Raw genomic sequence first — 17,338 nt, forward strand, 5'->3', positions numbered from 1 at the left:
TGCTGAGTTTGGCCTCAAGTACAGTTGCATTGAAGCGTGGAGAATTTTAGCAGGTAGCCAAATTTAAGTGATTAATAAAACGCAACAGTCTCGAACATAGCAATTTTATGCTACTTCTTGTTCCAAATCACTCGCAGAAGCTTGACAGATGCATCTTGGATAGCTTGCTTAGTTAGGTAGTGCTGAACAATTGATCATTTTGGGATCAAAATCGCGATCTCGAACAAAGTGATTTCGAGATTGTCAAAGCTGCGGTTTGGCCCCACGTTCACGAAGCAGATCACACAAACCAGCGGCGTACTGAAAAAAAAAAACAAAAAAAAAAACTTTACGCTATCGTACGTAGTCCCGGAAGCAATTTCTTTTGCTGCTGCTTTAATTCTAGGCACCAAACTATCTTGCAGCTCGGCAGTGCGGACTTTGTTTGTACTATATGCAAGTCTGTACACAGCAGCAGCAACGATCTGTGTCATGACAAATAAACCACCCCACCAAGTAGCATTTTAACCGAAAAGGCGAACGAGGGGTTGTTAAATGTGCTAATCGCTAAAGTGAAATACAGCGTCGGGAAGGACCCAAAGTAAATGCTGAGGTGTACAGTCAACTTTTAACAAAAGTTTGGCTAGAACCGCGATTGGGCATAGAGCTAGCAGCTATGAGAGAGAAAGCTTGTATTTCAATCAATAGGTATCTAGATATAAAATAAGGTGATGGCTACTTTAGCAATTTATCAGGTGCTCTTAGACCGGAACACAGAAACATTAATAGGTCTCAAAGTTATCAATTTTAATAAATTTAGCTTTGCTGAGGGATAATTATTTTATTGACATAATTACATAAACAATTTCACATGAATCTATAATTATACTTGACAGAAAGTAGTTTTTAAAAACTTGAGAAAAAATGTCCCCCCTCACAAAACCTCTTTAGTGTCTGCATTGTTACAGTAATAACTTTTATTGTTTTTAATGGTATAATGGCGCTATACAAATAAAGTTGTTCTGTATTGTATTTTCTGTCATGTTTGTAAATGTCACTGTAAATTTTAAAGAAAATTGCAAATTGAATCAAAAATCTCCAGACAATTTTTTCCTAAAATCATCCGACCCTACCGTCAGGGGAAATGCAGACAATATGGTGTTTATTTAATGTTCAGCATTCATACGCACCAGCCCCATTGACGATCGTGTTCTTGTTTTATACATGTGGTTTGCTGTCTTTGTCGCACACTTTCATTGATGTAACCCAGCGCTTCTCAATTATTGGCGATTTGTTTGTGGACATTTTAGTTAATTTTCCCCATGCTGTTTTTTAATTTTGTTATGGTTACGATCGCAGCAAATTGATGTGTTGACGAGGCATTTCATTGCATCCGCTCATGTTTTCTTTGTATTTGTTCTACAGAAACCACACACATCCATATCCAACCAAATTAAAGATTGCATAGACAAACTGGTTTGATTATTCCTCATCTCAAGGGTGCTCATTACGTTGATTGCGATCGACCAGTCGATCGCAAAGGTAGTATGGGTAGATCGCATGACATAAAAAAATAGATGTCAGCCTATCATTATCCGTCATGTGATTGATACAGGGCACCCAGTCAGATGACGCCTGAATTTTTTTTTTGTGACACATAGGTCACCACATATGCGCAAACAACGGTGCGAAGTGCAGCACAACTAACAAGCTTGCAAGTTGGTTACCTCCAATTTTAAGCCCTCGTTTTATTCTCTTGAACTCAAGGGGGGTATAAACATGGGTGGGGGTGCTGGACCAAGTAAGAAGACAAAAACGTATCACTTTAATACGGAATGGGAGGAGGAGTTGTTTTTCACGATGACTTTTTCGAAATGCATTTGTCTCATCTGCCAGTCTACCATCGCAATACCAAGGGAAGGGAAATGTGGACCGGGATTTTATCATATATATCGCCAGTGCGACCCATTGGGATACATCAGTCCCTATGTAACCAGAGCCAAAGTACTGGTGCAGCAACTTTGGAAGAAAGAACGAGACTGGGATGATCCTGACTTGCCTGCAGAACTGCTCAAAGCATGCACATCCTGGGAGGATGTACTGTCCCATCTCACTGAAATTTCCTTTCCAAGGTGGATCTTGGATATGGTTCGGTGAGTTACCTCTGTACTAGTTCTGAAGAACGCGGCGTACAAGTGTCTTTTCTGGCAGCTAGATTACACAAGGCACTGAAAAGACAACTTTCAATGCCCAGGTTAGAATTTTGCGCCGCCCTAAGCGGGACTCAACTTGCAGCAGTTTTGAAGAAGGAGCTCACGCTGGAAATACACGACTACATCTACTGGACTGACTCCATAACAGTTCTAACTTGGCTGCAGTCAGAGTCCAGTAAGTACAAAGTGTTTGTCGGGACCTTGATTGCCGAAATACAAAAGCTCACCATTACACAATCTCTGCGTTACATGGACTCACAAAATAATCCAGCAGACGACATCGCACGCGGAAAGACTCTGGCCTACCTTAAAGAGAACAATCGCTGGAGCCGAGGTCCAGACTTTCTCATGCAACACTCATCAAAGTGGCCGGTTAAACAATACGCTACAAGTAATGACATTCCAGAAGAGATGAAAAAATGGGTATTTTGTGGCCAGATCTCAGACAGCACAGCATTTCTGCTGCCTGATTCACATCAGTTCAATAATGTCTAAGAATTAACCATCTTAGAAGTGCACAAAGTGATAGTTTCCCGATAGAGGTAGATACATTAAAAGAAGGTAAAAATGTGCAGCCAGATAGTCTACTGAAGCTGTCAGCTGAGTGGGATCAAGAAAAGGGGGTCATTCGAGTTGGTGGCCGTCTCCGCCACAGTGATTTATGATTTATTTATCTCCACCCAATCGTACTTGACCCGCCACACCACGTAACAAATCTCATTGTCAAGGCCTATGACCAGCAGTTGCTCCATCCAGGAGCTGAACGAGTCTTTGCTGAGATACGTAGACGGTATTGGATTCTGAGAGGACGACAAACAGTGCAAAAGTTCCAACACAAATGCCTAAAATGTCAAAAATGGAGAGCTAAACCAGAGGTACCTAAGATGGCCGATCTACCCCCAGCCCGCCTCAGACTCTATCATCCAGCATTCTACTTTACGGGTATGGATTGTTTCGGCCCTCTTAAGGTCAACGTCGGCAGAAGAACTGAAAAACGCTCGGGCATTTTGTATAAATGTCTAACAACAAGAGCAGTGTATATTGACCTCCTCAGCAGTCTCGACAAGTAATTCATTCCTCATGTCCCTACGCAGACTAATTGCCCAGAGAGGCAAACCTCAGGAAGTTTACTCTGACCAAGGAACAAATTTCAAAGAAGGCGCTGTAGAGCTAGAGCAAGCCTTTGGAAAAATAGCCCCTTCCTGAAAACTCAATTGGCTTTGCAACAGATCGACTTTCATTTCAACCCTCCAAAGGCCCCACATTTCGGAGGAGTATGGGAGAGGGAGATAAGATCCGTCAAAGCCGCCCTCCGTACCACCTTGGGATCGCAAGTTGTCCCCGAAGAGGTATTGAGAACGGTTCTAGTGGAGATTGAGGGAATTTGCAATTTCAAACCGTTGAGTTATGTATCATCTGACATTGCAGATCTCGATCCCATTACACCAAATACACTCTTGATGGGGCGGCATGATTCAGCTCTACCGCAGGTGGTGTACCCTGAATTCGATCTTCTGAGCCGGAAGCGTCGGAGACATAGTCAAATTCTCAGTGACCAGTTTTGGAAATGCTTCACACACAATTACTTGCCCGCCTTACAAACTCGTAACAAATGGACAGATGACAAGGATGACCTCAAAGTTGTTACTGTGGTTATGCTGGCAGAATAGTCGAGACGACTACACAGGGAAGAGACAACAGGGTCCGATCTGCAGAGGTTCGAGTCAATGGCAAAATTTTCGTAAGACTGGTGTCTCGTCTCATAAAGTTGCCTTCCTTTCCACCAGGAGAAGATTCGTAAATGCCCTCAATGGATACAAATCTGTTTCTCAGATTTGGGGGTAGCTGTAAAAAAGGTCAGGTTTGTTTGTATTATGCTGTCGTAGCACCCTCTGGTGGTTAGCGTGTTAATATAGTTAAATTCTGGTTAGGCATGTTTTTAGCCACCTATTTTAGGACCCACGATAACTACCAGAGGAAAGTCATCGTAACACAGTTACATTCTCTCCAAAGTCATCCAACCACAAGGTGTGCATGCATTAGCATGTATGTAACTCAACATAAAATATCCTTTTTGTGGAATGTCGATTTGTTTGTGGAAATTTCAGTTAATGTTGCTCGTGTTGTTTTTCTATGTTGTGGTTACGATCGCAGCAAATTGATGTTGTGTTGATGAGGCATTTCATTGCATCCGCTCATGTTTTCTTTTTATCTGTTCTACAGAAACCACACACTTCCATATCCAACCAAATTAAAGATTACCATATTCTTACAGCCAAAAGAAGTGCTGTATCAAAGGGCGCAGCACCAGTTGAGGGTGCTATTTCTGTATTTAATACTTATACTAGCTCGCGCATGCTAGCTCGCGCATGCTAGCTCGCACATGCTATCTCACACATGCTAACACTCATGCGAATAAGGGATCGCTGTCAGTAGCAGCACCTCAGACCAATGAAAGATGTCATGGTAACACAGCTAATCGACCACGTCAGGGGAGGGATTTCACTGGTCACCACACTCCTTAGAGTCACGGTTTCAAATCAAAACCAAAAATATCTCAGCATACAAGCAAACAATGGAACAAAGAAATTAAATTAATACAAAACATGTATCTCTCATGCCATTCATATCCCCAAAAGAAATACAAATAACACAAAAAGATTACAGCAATGCCATTCAGCCTCAGCCAGTTACATGGCTGTTTAGAGCGATGTGAGTGGTGTGCTTTAGGCAGTGTGTTTTTTTTGTTGTTTTTTTTAAATATTTTTGCAGTCTGCATAGATGTCTCCGACTTTGGCGAGCAGCGTGTGCTAACATACACTCTGAAATACCCTTGTATGGTCAATGGTCGAGAGAGTTGCTCAGTCTATATAGTATGCGTGTCGCATTACAAGACGCCTCGTTTGTTTTGGGGAAGATTTGGCACTCTAAAGTGCGCCTTATGGTCGCGAAAATACAGTACATAGACCAAACTGGTTTCATTATTCCTTATTATTCATTATTCCTTATACTTAATATTGTGTTCTAACTGGACATACTGCAGCGGTTATCACTCTCATAAACCCCTGAAAAACAGTCATACAAGCAAATATTTTTCAGTGGTAACAATTATTACTATAAAAATATAGATATAGATACAGTTGAAGCATAAAATGACAACAAAAAACCCTGCCAGTGTGCACCTACCCAAGTAGATTTCAAATCTGTGGAAATCACTACATTAGTCACGTTCCAATAATTTTGCTCACTTGAAAAGTATGTGGTATGTGTTCAAACAAAAAGGTGCTCTCTCCTGAGTTGTTTCACACCTATTTCAATAGCATGAAATAAAAGCGAGTATTCTAAACTTTGTGTCTGTCTTTTTTATAACAAAAACAAAGGAATTGAAATCTTTCTCTTTCGTTCCCAATGTAAAATCAAATGAGTAAACTCATTCTTGGCCCTGAATGTTTTCATTCTAACCAACTCAGAGTTCTCTCAAACTTGTCAGGCTTTAGCTCTTTCCCTGAACAGAACACCTTTCATTAATGCCTGCCTTTATTTTATACCACTCTCCCTCTGTGGTTGTGTGCAGGACCCGCTTAAGAATGAAGAGTGGAAAGTGTATTTTCGAAACCTGCCTACTTCACTTACTTCCCTACTGGTGCTGCTCACTACAGCAAACAATCCAGATGGTATTGAATTTAGTTATGATGCCAAAGCGCTGTCACATTCATGCATTCTTGTTTGTAGTTAGCTAATTGCCTTCTGTGTTTTATTTTTGTTTTATTTTAATAAATTCCCAAATGTTCTGATTTTGTGCAGTGATGATCCCTGCCTACTCCCGAAACAGAGGTTATGCCATTTTCTTTGTCTCCTTCAGCGTCATTGGTAAGATTTATTTTCATTGTCTCATTCAGTTCAATATATCTTCTTGAAACAAAAGTTGTTTTATCCTGTAGAATATCTCATATAATTGTTTCCTTCCAGGTACCTATTGCTTGATGAATTTACTTACAGCCATTATCTACAACCAGTTTAGGGGATACTTGCTGGTAAGTTGCATATATACTGTATGACATAATACTCCCTGTAGGGCAAGATCATCAAATTTGCCAAGTTCATTTGATTTACCTTACTCTACATATGAACTCCAATTCCAGTAAAGTTGTGAAATTCTTTCAAACTTAAATAAAAAAAGAATCATATGCAAATCCCTTTCAACCTATATTAAACTTAATACATATTTCCTGTTCAAACTGTTTTTTTTTCTTTTTGCAAACTTTCACACATTTTGAATTTGAGGCCTGCAACACATTGTGAAAAAGCTGATGGACGCCCTAGAGTACTGTGCGCGATCAGCTGATCAAACACAACATACTGTAAGTCAGTAGTAGTGGGCAGTGAATGTTTCGAAGGGGCAGTATGAGAAACAAAAAATCTAACTAACCTCAATTGATTCCTGTTGTGAGATGTGTATTGAAGAACATACTCTCAGACGTCATTGTGAGGTAGCAGAAAGTATGTGAACAGCAAAACTCGTTACATGTCTCTGCTGCACTCAGGGTGAATAAAGAACTTGGTAAAACCCCCAACACGGCTCTCCCTTCTCGAGACAATTCCCCTTTTTCATCCACTGTGCTAGTAGAATGTTGAATGTTGCAAACGGGATCACAGTTGGGAAAGATGCTATTTGTTCCTTTGATGAAGTACCGTATTTTCATGACCATAAGGCGCACTTTAACCCTTGTGCAGTGGAATTAAAATAACTGCACAACGCAGTAAATGCCCAAAAGATGGATCTACTTTTGAGGTATATATATATATATATATATATATAAATATATATATATATATATATATATATATATATATATACACATGCCCGTACACACATAGTCAACTCTACATGCAAACACTTGGAAAGCACTCGTATTTTGCGTTATAAGAATTGTTGCGTGCCACGTGCGCGCACGCACAACTACACACACTCACACACTTCTCTTCTGACAATCACAACAGTTTTTCATGGAATAAAATTGTACGACGGCGCGCCATAGCGAATCGTTGTTCTGCAAGGAAAAATCATTAGTTAGTATTTGGCGGCACCTGGTGTTTTAGGGGGATTAAAGCTCTAAATCCCCAAATTATTTTTTTGACCCATTATTCAGTCCCCTGTCAAGGGATCTGTACAATAATCATGGGAAATTCATAAAAAAACATCAGGTTTACATTCTATAAAAATGTGTGAGTTATCATGGGAGTCAATGGGACATAATATGGACATCGCATGCCCTGGATGTGTTTATTTTTATAAAATACTGTATTTCCCAACTGAAATGCTTTAAAATTCCGACTTTTTGACATTTTAAACTTGAACCCCTTACCCCTTACATCTATGTGATATTTCAGCTCCATATGGGTTTTTTTTCAATGTTTTCTCCTTGATGTAAAAACATAAAATCCAAAAAAAGGCCAAAAAAATGGACAAACATGCACAAGGGTTAAATTCCCAAATCTTGCCCAAAACAAATGAGGCACCTTATAATGCGACACGCCCATTATATAGACTGAGCAACTCGCTTGACCATCGGACATGTTCCCCTTGAGGCATTTCAGAATGCATGTTAGCACACCCTCCTGATACATCAATACTTGGAATTGACTGTGACAAATACATTATGTGAATACGTTTTCTCGGTGATGGTGCAGGAGGAAGCTGGACAAAAGGGCAGCTGTCCACAATGTCGTAGTCTTATCATTCAGGTTAATGCAAGCAAGAAACATCACAGCAGACTGCAAAAAAATAACAAAATAAATTAAAACACTGCCCAAAGCACACCACTCACATCTCTCTAACCAGCCATCTGATTGGCTGAGGCTGAGGCTCCCAGAATGCATCAGTATTGTTTTTGTGTTATTTTTATTTCTTTTGGGGATATGAATGGCATGAGAGACACATGTTTTGTGCTAATTTTATTTCTTTGTTTCATTGTTTGCTTGTATGCTGTTCAGCGATATTTTTGGTTTTGATTTGAAACCGTGACTCTAAGGAGTGTGGGGTACCAGTGAAATCCCTCCCCTGACGTTGTCAATTAGATGTGTCGCCATGACATATCTTGTCAGTTTGAGGAGCTGCTACTGGCAACAATCCCTTATTCGCATCAGTGCTGGCATGCGTGGGCTAGCATGCGTGAGCTAGCATGCGTGAGCAAGCATTCATGAGCTAGCATGCGCGAGATAGCATGGTAACATGCGCCTCGTAGTGCGGTGCACCCAGTCTAAGTATTAAATACAGAAATAGCACCCTCAACTGGTGCTGCGCCCTTTGATACAGCGCGTCTTTTGGCTGTAAAAATACAGTACTTAAATCATCGGATAAGTCCCTATCCCTTGGTTGACAACGCTGAAGGCGTTATGCTACTCTTGACATGTGCGCATCATCATAAAAGCAGCACGTACTTTTTCATTTTGTTTTGACTTCAAATGCTGCGTGGGTTGCACAGAGGCTGTGGACAGGTCAGAATGTGGACGTTCAACTCAGCAAGTCAGTGTTGTCATTAAGTTGAACCAATATCAGCCATCTCCCAGTGTGCACTTTGTCGCTGAGCGCAGAAAACTGCAATCATTCGTACCGAACATATGTGGACATCTCTTCTTATGGCCAGATCAACCTCCAAAAATATCGCCCCTTTATTTTGTACTATATTTTCACGGCCAAAAAATGGGCCTTATCAAAGGGTGCAGCGTCAGTTGTGGGTGCTATTGTTGTTGTTGTTAAATCACTCGAGGCGCCTGAGGATAATCCTCAGAAGTGCTAGACTCGCGTGTGGGAGTAGCGGGGGGAATGGATGACGTTGAGTTGGGGGCAAGAGATGACGGGGTGATAGTTATAGATGAAGTGGGGACGCTACGACTAGCCCGTGCCACCCGTGCAGGCGGAGAGAGCCCAAACAGATTCTGCAGACGAAGCCTTGTATGTCCATTGAATATCGGGACAGGCCGGAGCAGCTCCTGTGGAACCCCCGTCGACAGGCGGCACAGTCGATGTCGCCCGCCCTAAGAAGAAGAGATCGGAGATGCAGGACGGGCGATGCAGCTCCGATCAGGGAAAAGGGCGCCTCCCACGACGCGAGTCTGAGTGTAGTAACCAGGATTCGCAGGGCTCCTCCAAGTGGTCTGGACCGGTAATTTACCATATTTCCTTGACCATAGGGCAGTTGCGTCTAAATTGCAGGTACTATTTCTGTATTTAACACATACATAAAGCGTACCATATATTTGGGCGCAGGTTCATCACAACATAGCCCAGAGATAGAACATAAGCGAGCGTGTATGTTTTGAAAAAGGGAATGGGGGGCAAGGTCAAAACTGAGTCTGTCACAAGTCATTGGCAGTCCCTTATGGTCGAGGACAATATCTCTTGGTTGACAACACTAAAGATTTTATGCTGCTGTTAACATGTGTGCATCATATGGTCAAGGCTTCTGTGACAACTCCAGTAGCAGTGTGTCAGACACTAGTGATGGGCAAATGACGTTTTTATGAACCACTGTACAATTTGAAACAATTTGTTCAAAATGGTTAGAAGTTTCAAAGCTTCAGTGATAATGACATCTGGTGGCGAAAAATTAGAACTGCAGTCAAATACTATGGCGGCTTTTAGACAGTAAAACATTAGTATTTAAACACACACGGAAACAGTTGATTGGATACAAATATGTTTTTGTGTAATGTGGACGTTTTTGAGAAAGTAAAAACAAAATCAAGCAAATGACTCATATCTTGTTTAATGTTGAGCTAAGAAATGTGAATACCATTTGATAATTTTTTTCCTGAAATCTTAAGTAAACAAAAGTGTGAAACAATGTTACACTAACAAACCACGACTCATGTTCACACACTAACGTATAAACATTTCTGCAGACACAAAGTAACAAAAACTATGGCACTGGTAAAGTATATGCATTTATTTTTTTTTGTTCAAGAATATTATTTTTTCCACAGTGTTTGGATTCATGCTGTTTCTTTTTAGGGTCTACTAGAGTTCATTTAGAAAATGAAACAGTTACAGGTCACGTGTTTTTCTCGAGACTGAATGGAGCGTCGGCACAGTGTTCCAAGGCAATTTTATTTCCGGGTTTGAAACGTGTGCCAGAGCTTCGGTTTCACAGTGCCCATCACTACCAGGCACATTGACTTTACCAGTATATGATCACACCATGATGGGTGAGGGATGCCACTAGTCATATAAATAAAGTTGTATTGTATTGTATCACACTACTTACAGTTCATATAAAAACCAAAACTATCACCCAGCATCAACTGAACAGCATACTAGCAAACAAGGTAACAACCAAGGAACATCCATCCATCCATTATCTTTACTGCTTCTCCTCACGAGGAACAAAGAAATACAATTAACACAAAACACATATCTCTCATGCCATTCATATCTCAAGTGCTGCAAAGCATTCTGGGAGTGCCTCAGCCAATCAGATGGCTGGTTAGAGATATGTCGGTTTTTTTTTGTTTGTTTTGTTTTTTTCTTAGCAGAGTTGTTTGTGTTAAGGTTAATATAATCTGTGATGTTTCTTGCTTGCAATAACATGAAAGATAAGACAGACTACGACATCGTGGATAGCGGCCTTTTTATACAGCTTTCACCCGCACGTACATAGTGGTCCATTGTCAACTGACTGTCTCTAACCCTGACCAACAGGAGTGTTCAGACAATGTATTTTTCCCAGTCAACTCAGCATCACTTTGTTCTCTCAAACTTTACCAACAGAGGGTGCTGACTCTCACCATGAAATTAGAATTAGAATTAGAATTAGAATTAGAAATCCCTTTATTGTCATTGTACTCAAGTGTGCAATGAGATTAGAGGGCTCCCCTCTCCAGTGCACGGGAAGCTGCTGCTGGCCTTCTACCACTCGTCCATCGAGAGCCTGCTGACGTACTGTGTCTCCACCTGGTAAAGCGGCTGCACTGAGGCGGACAGAGTGAGGCTCCAGAGGACAGTCAAAACAGCGCAAAGGATTATTGGCTGCCCTCTCCCCTCACTGTCGGACATCTACACCGCCCGGTGCCACAGAAGGGCTCTCAACATCGCCAAAGACAATACCCACCCAAACTCACACCTGTTCGACCTGTTGCCCTCTGGCAGGCGCTGCAGATGCATCAAATCGAATTGGTCATATGGCTGTTTATTCATTCGTCCTGAACTTATTTTTATTTACCTATTTTACTTTAAGAATTCATCTTGAGGGCCGGAGTACGTTTGACACCCCTCGTTTAAATTTTCTATTAAATTACAAACAAATCATTGGATATGTTTAACATATTTGTTTTTGTTTACACAACTGGCAGTTTAATCAAATAGGGTAGCACAAATCAAATTGTATCAGGAAATGTTTCAAATTCATAACTTATAACTTGTTAAGTCTCTGCTCTGAATTAATTAAATAAAATGACTGCATCCAATATATTCTATCAAATACAACTATTAACAGAGGAAAAGAAGGAAGTAGGGTCATTCAGCTCTTGGTGCCACCTTTTTTTTTCTTTCCTATTTTTAGGACCTGTTGAGTCTGAAAAATCAGAAACCCACTTGGGAAGCTAACAATGGACATTTATTTACCAACAAAATCAACTAAAAACCAAAATAAAATTTTGATATTTAGATTTTTTTCCCCCTTCTACACTAGTTGTTTCTGCAAGGTCCTAAACAGGTTTCACAGATTTGAAATGCAAAAGAAAAAACTACGACTTTTCCCCTTAAGTTTGGGCTAGACGGTCAACAAAGAAGACTTCCTGTGGCATGTGAGTTTTCCACGTTCCCAAACTCGAGGGGGCGATCAACGGACCTGTTTGAAGAGGTGGATAACCTTAAAAGGATCATGACAATGGCGCAGGGGAAAATCTCTGAAGAATGGCAACGAGGGCTGTGAATGTCCGTTAAGACTTGAGGGACAGTACTTATAGTTAATATAGGTAAATATTTACCTACTGACATACTCTATTGGTAAAAACTTGTAGTTTGAATTTGAATATGTCTTTTGTGACATCAGTCCTGGAGCCTTTCTTTCACACCTATTATGTTAGCATGTAGTTCCTTAATTACTTAGCAAATTGAGGCCACGTCCCCGTCCGCTATTGTCCTTTTATAATGCTTCCGTCTATACTTCTAATTTCCCACTAATTTATATTACACCATATGGAAAGGGCTTTGTTACAGCTCCAGCTGTTGTGAAATGTGCTATACAAATAAAGTTATACTGTATTGCACCTCCCGCTCAACATTCCCCAGCCGCAAAAAAAAAAGTCCATGGATTGTGATGCCATAGAAGAGAAGCTAATGGCAGAGGTTTCATAATTAATACATTATCATTTAATACCAGGACTACGAGAGGCGGTTGTCAAACTTTGACGTGTAATTATACAATACAATACAACTTTATTTATATTGCGCATTTCACAACAGCTGGACCTGCAACAAAGCGCTTTCCATATGGTGTAATATATATTACAACACTCTGCGTATATAGATAGACAATTCTCCTGGCCTCTTGACCTTTCCTAATTCTGTATATATTTCATTCCCAAGGTGCCATTTTCAAGTATTAAAGAATCTAAAAATAGTTGAGTTATTACTACTTTAACTAGAGAATGCAATTTCTGGAGAAATTGCATGGGAAGGCTGTGGAGTTGAAGCCATCTGGGTGGAAGGATGTGAAATGATATTGAATGATTTTGAATCATAGAGAATAAATTGAATGAGTTTGAATCATAGAGAATAGAATTGAATGAGAATGTGGAATGATGGTGAATGATGGAAGGTGGAAGGACATTGAATGATGTTGAATGACACTAAATGGAAATGAATATAAATAAATTGATTGAGATAATATTATTCTGTAAAATGGTGAATAATGTGAAACCAAATTGAATCCTGCATGGCGTGAATTTTCAGAATTGATTGAAGTCGGTTGAAAAATGGGGAAGCAGTAGCGTGTCAAAGAAATGCAATTGGGAATGGATGAATTTTTGAAGGGTGAATGAGGTGAAGGTGTGAGAGGGGATACGGGAATGTGAAATGAATGACTTGAATGTGTTAAATATCAAATATGAAGCATTTAAAAGTGAAATGTGGAATCTCCCTTTGGAAATGAATGGGTTTTTTGGGGGTGAATAAAGTGAAGTGGTGAATTATGGGAAATAGGTGAAGAGATGAAAAATGGAAGCACACTTCACGTGAATTTTTGGAATAGAACGAAGTTGGAACGGTGAAAATCGGATGAAAACTGTGGAAGTAGTTACGCGCCAAAAAAAGGCGAGGAAGAAAAAAGTAGAACAACATGTGTGAAGGACTCATCCTTCACACAATAATAATAAAGTTAAACGAAGTAGAATAACATATGTGTGAAGGCCTCCGCCTTCACACAACTACGGCAAGCTAGTCAATTTGGCTCTATGTAATCTTAAGCACATTGTGCTGAGAAAACGCTGCCACATTTTCATAGCAACCAGTGGCTGCAGTGAAAATCACTGCTGGTCACCATGATCTATAAAACAAACAAAAAAAATCTTATAGTGTCGAAGAGGCAATTAGATCTACTTCAAAATGCTGACGAGTCAGAGGAAGGATTTCTGGCTGAGAGACAGCGAGTCAGAGTAAAAAAGTCACACTGCCTCGGCCAAGAAGACCATGTCGTGTGTAGTAAAAAAGGCTGTTAGATGTGTTCCTCATGACATTGTGACCAGTACATGGCAGGCACTCGAATTCAATAAAAATTTAGTGTATGAATTTATGTTGTGCTTGTTGACATAATTCCCCCAATAAAAAAACACGTTGCGCAGTGTGTTCAGGATGGAGTGGTTTTGTGTGCCGTACTTCCGATTTACTTCCTCTTCTTCGACGTGAAGTGCTGTAAAATCTCAAAAGACATGCGTCTCCAAACCAGCTGTATCTGACCCGTATGCAGCGCAGGAGCCAAACGGGACAAGGTGCTGCACAACTGTTTCTCATTCATATATATATATATATATATATATATATATATATATATGACATAATTTACATGTATTGTCACTCACAACATAATTTTGACAAACAAAATACTATTATTAGACAATTAAGCAGCGAGTAATAATGATTTTAGTTGATCATGTCACTGCCAGAATGCAACAGAGCGAAATCCGTGAAAATGATGTCTCTGGTAGGTCTCATTGTTTCAAAATCCTGCTTACTCCTCGTGTTAATCGCCACAATAGCTAAATCTAGCCATAAAAATGTGTATACATTAGCCACGTTGGACTAATTGCAGCGGGTTATTAAATGTGCTCTTTTCTATGTGATAAAATACTGGTAGATCCTACGATGCCGAACGCAGCTACATCGTATTTGTATAGCGCTTTTCCACTTGTTAAGGTACTCAAAGTGCTTTAATAATAATAATAATAATAATAATATTCCCTTTATTAGTCCCACAATCGGGAAATTCAAGATTCGAACCCAGGCCTCCTGGGGAGACTGGGTCCTGAACGCGGCGCCTTAGACCACTCGGCCATCCTGGCAGCCACGCAGTCCCCCACTGTCAGAAATTGTGCAGTCGAGATTCCCACATTTGGGGAATTCGCAGGGGTCAGTACAGCCGGAGTGCAATGGCTGAGCCTCACCCTGGGTGAACCACCTTCGTGATCATGGTATCTCCCCTGCCAGGTTACACTGATTCACATTCACCTTCTGATGGCGGAGCATCAGGAGGAACTGGGGATTCACTATCTTGCTCAGGGACACGTCGACATGGTCTCAAAGGCTGGGGATCGAACCCACAACCTCTGGGTGAGGCACGACCGCTCTATCACTGATCCATGCTGCTATAGTTGCACATCGTACCGGAAGATTTCTCAGACTCTTTTTTTCATTCAAGGAATATTCACAGATGAGCTCGGACTGGGGTCGCACTGTAGATATGGCTGTATTTATTTATTGCATTCATCTCTCAAATTAAACGCAATTTAAGATGCTTATTTGGGTTTCACACAGCCCCTCACTCTTGCTCACTCACTCACTCACTCACTCACAGGGCCAGTAAATGCACGAGCAATATAAGATTTCATTCTGCTCCGAGGGCAAATATATGAACTGTATACAGTTGACCCGGTTTGGGACAATTACAGGGATGGACAAAAACCCAGTTCTGGCCTTGCTCAGTCCTTTTAAAAAACGTCACGATATTCAAACTTTTTTGTCATTCCTCTTCTGCGTCTGAAGCAACGTCTGTGTTGTTACTCCGTGAACAAAAGCATGTGACACACGCGGGCGATGCAATATTTCATGTTCTGTCTGAACCTAGTGTTACAGGCCAGACTTGATGAATGTTTGCGGTGGTACAACGGATATTTTTGTTATTCATTGCCCCCAGATGTGATTGTGAGTGTAAATTGTTGTCTGTGCGTGTGCGTGTGTGCGCGTGCGGGCGTGTGTGGGGGTGTGTGTGTGTATGCACTTAAATTGGCTGGCAACCAATTTAGGGTTTATTACACAAATACAGCTGGGATAGGCTCCAGCACGCCCGCGATGTTTGTGAGGATAAGCGGTTTAGAGAATGGATGGATGGAGGATTTTATTGGAGTATCAAAGATTTTATTAGTTAACCTGTCATGTTTGTCTCACAGATGTCAGTCCAAACATCCATAAATAGAAGGCGTCTGGGAATCCGAGCAGCCTTCCAAGTCCTTAGCTGTCATGATGCTGAGAATGCTACAAGGTAAATGAGCACTCTCAGACACACACATGAATATGATGATTAGACAGATGAATGATGCAAAAGTGATGACTGTACTGAACTAAAGTTCTGCATATGTCCTTTACATACGTAATTCATTATAATATAATATGAAACAACCCATCAGAAAGCCGTGAGGTCTCAAAGTGTAAGTAGGATTCTTAGTTAGCATGTATGTAAAAGACACATGGATCTTCCTTTCTTTTAAGTTAAGCTGAGATATAGGTTTCAAGGTTTGCTTCACATCCCTTTGGCAGCACGACCAGCAATACTATTTTTCTTTTCATAACGTAATGTAACGTGATGTACCATATTAGGTTGAATTTGACCCAATTCCATTTTTCCCTCTCACCTCTCACCTTGTACAGTTCGGATATTGTACATGGTGAAATAAAAACATGGATATTGTCAGATGGGAATTTTACCCATTTCAGAAAATGAGCAGTTGTATTTCAGTCCTGACAGTAAATTTGTATGAAAACACAGATACTGTGATTCTGTAGACGGATACTGTTCACCCTAACTGCATAACAGTATTGATATTGATTTTATTTTAGGGAACGAGTGCCAGTTGATGCTGTGCTACAAGTGATGTCCAGGATCCAAATGCAGAGCTACTACAGACAGGCCATCACTTCTGTCAGCTCATTGTGGCTACATTTAGTATACTGATCCACCACTTGACCCATGTTGCATAACTACCATGATGTACAATGCCATAAAAAGTATTTGCCTTGTACTAAAATTTTTATTTTTTATTTTTGTTTTTCGTGCATAATTCACCCACTTGAATGTTTGAGCAGTGGGGAAACAAGAAATCAAGATGAGGGCAAATGATTTTTTCCAGCTCTGTAGATCTGTTCTTTCTATTGAAAAACTGTGGTAACACTGTTTGTCTAAAAAACTCAAAGGAAATATGAGTAAACCTGACCAAAACCGGAATATGAATTGGAGTTCCCCTTGAGAGAAAGCAACACAACCTCTCAATCTTACTTTCTTGTTTTCTGATTGTTTCAGGAGACACGTCAGTATCAAATCGAAGGCTTTATGAATAGAGGGCAGTTCAAACAAATATTTAATGAACTGGATAAAGACCGGATAAAAGAGGTACAACTTTTCACACAGAATATTATAGAGATTGTTGGAGATTGTTAATAGATCTGTGTTCTTCACAGCACCCTTCAGCACCACAGTATAACTCCGTGGTGTTGCAGAAGCTGCAAGTGATGTTCAGCCACTATTATTTTACTGTATTTGGCAATGCAGTGGCGTTGGCCCACGTGGTGTGCATATGTGTAAGTAAAACACTCACTTTTGTCTTTTTGAGCATGGACAGAAAGCTTTTGTCACGTACCAGTGTACAGACCTCAAGCT

General features: G+C 40.5%; 1 protein-coding gene and 1 non-coding gene across 14 annotated transcripts in view; one reads left to right on the top strand and one right to left on the bottom strand.

Moving 5' to 3' along the window:
- The window catches only part of tpcn2 (two pore segment channel 2), a 116,730-nt gene that overhangs the window by 50,290 nt on the left and 49,102 nt on the right, over positions 1 to 17,338 (top strand). For 10 of the 13 annotated variants that reach the window (XR_015843295.1, XM_088297258.1, XM_088297259.1 and 7 more), the window contains 9 exons: positions 5,767 to 5,866; positions 5,997 to 6,062; positions 6,162 to 6,226; positions 14,659 to 14,817; positions 14,896 to 15,018; positions 15,855 to 15,946; positions 16,522 to 16,603; positions 16,982 to 17,071; positions 17,140 to 17,259. Coding sequence is in view for 12 of the 13 variants with exons in the window: in XM_088297258.1 (XP_088153384.1) it covers positions 5,767 to 5,866; positions 5,997 to 6,062; positions 6,162 to 6,226; positions 14,659 to 14,817; positions 14,896 to 15,018; positions 15,855 to 15,946; positions 16,522 to 16,603; positions 16,982 to 17,071; positions 17,140 to 17,259 (897 nt within the window). In the remaining variant the exon portion in view is untranslated. The remainder of the gene's footprint in view (positions 1 to 5,766; positions 5,867 to 5,996; positions 6,063 to 6,161; positions 6,227 to 14,658; positions 14,818 to 14,895; positions 15,019 to 15,854; positions 15,947 to 16,521; positions 16,604 to 16,981; positions 17,072 to 17,139; positions 17,260 to 17,338) is intronic. The other 3 variants (XM_088297260.1, XM_088297266.1, XM_088297268.1) reach the window with 3 other exon arrangements.
- Positions 14,747 to 14,903, bottom strand: LOC148335972 (U1 spliceosomal RNA). Its single transcript, XR_015843594.1, has one exon. It is a non-coding gene; the product is annotated as a U1 spliceosomal RNA (small nuclear RNA).

Source organism: Idiotropiscis lumnitzeri, chromosome 5, assembly GCF_059441095.1.
Source record: "Idiotropiscis lumnitzeri isolate Australia: NSW breed Sydney's pygmy pipehorse chromosome 5, RoL_Ilum_1.0, whole genome shotgun sequence".
NCBI classification, from domain to species: Eukaryota; Metazoa; Chordata; class Actinopteri; order Syngnathiformes; family Syngnathidae; genus Idiotropiscis; species Idiotropiscis lumnitzeri.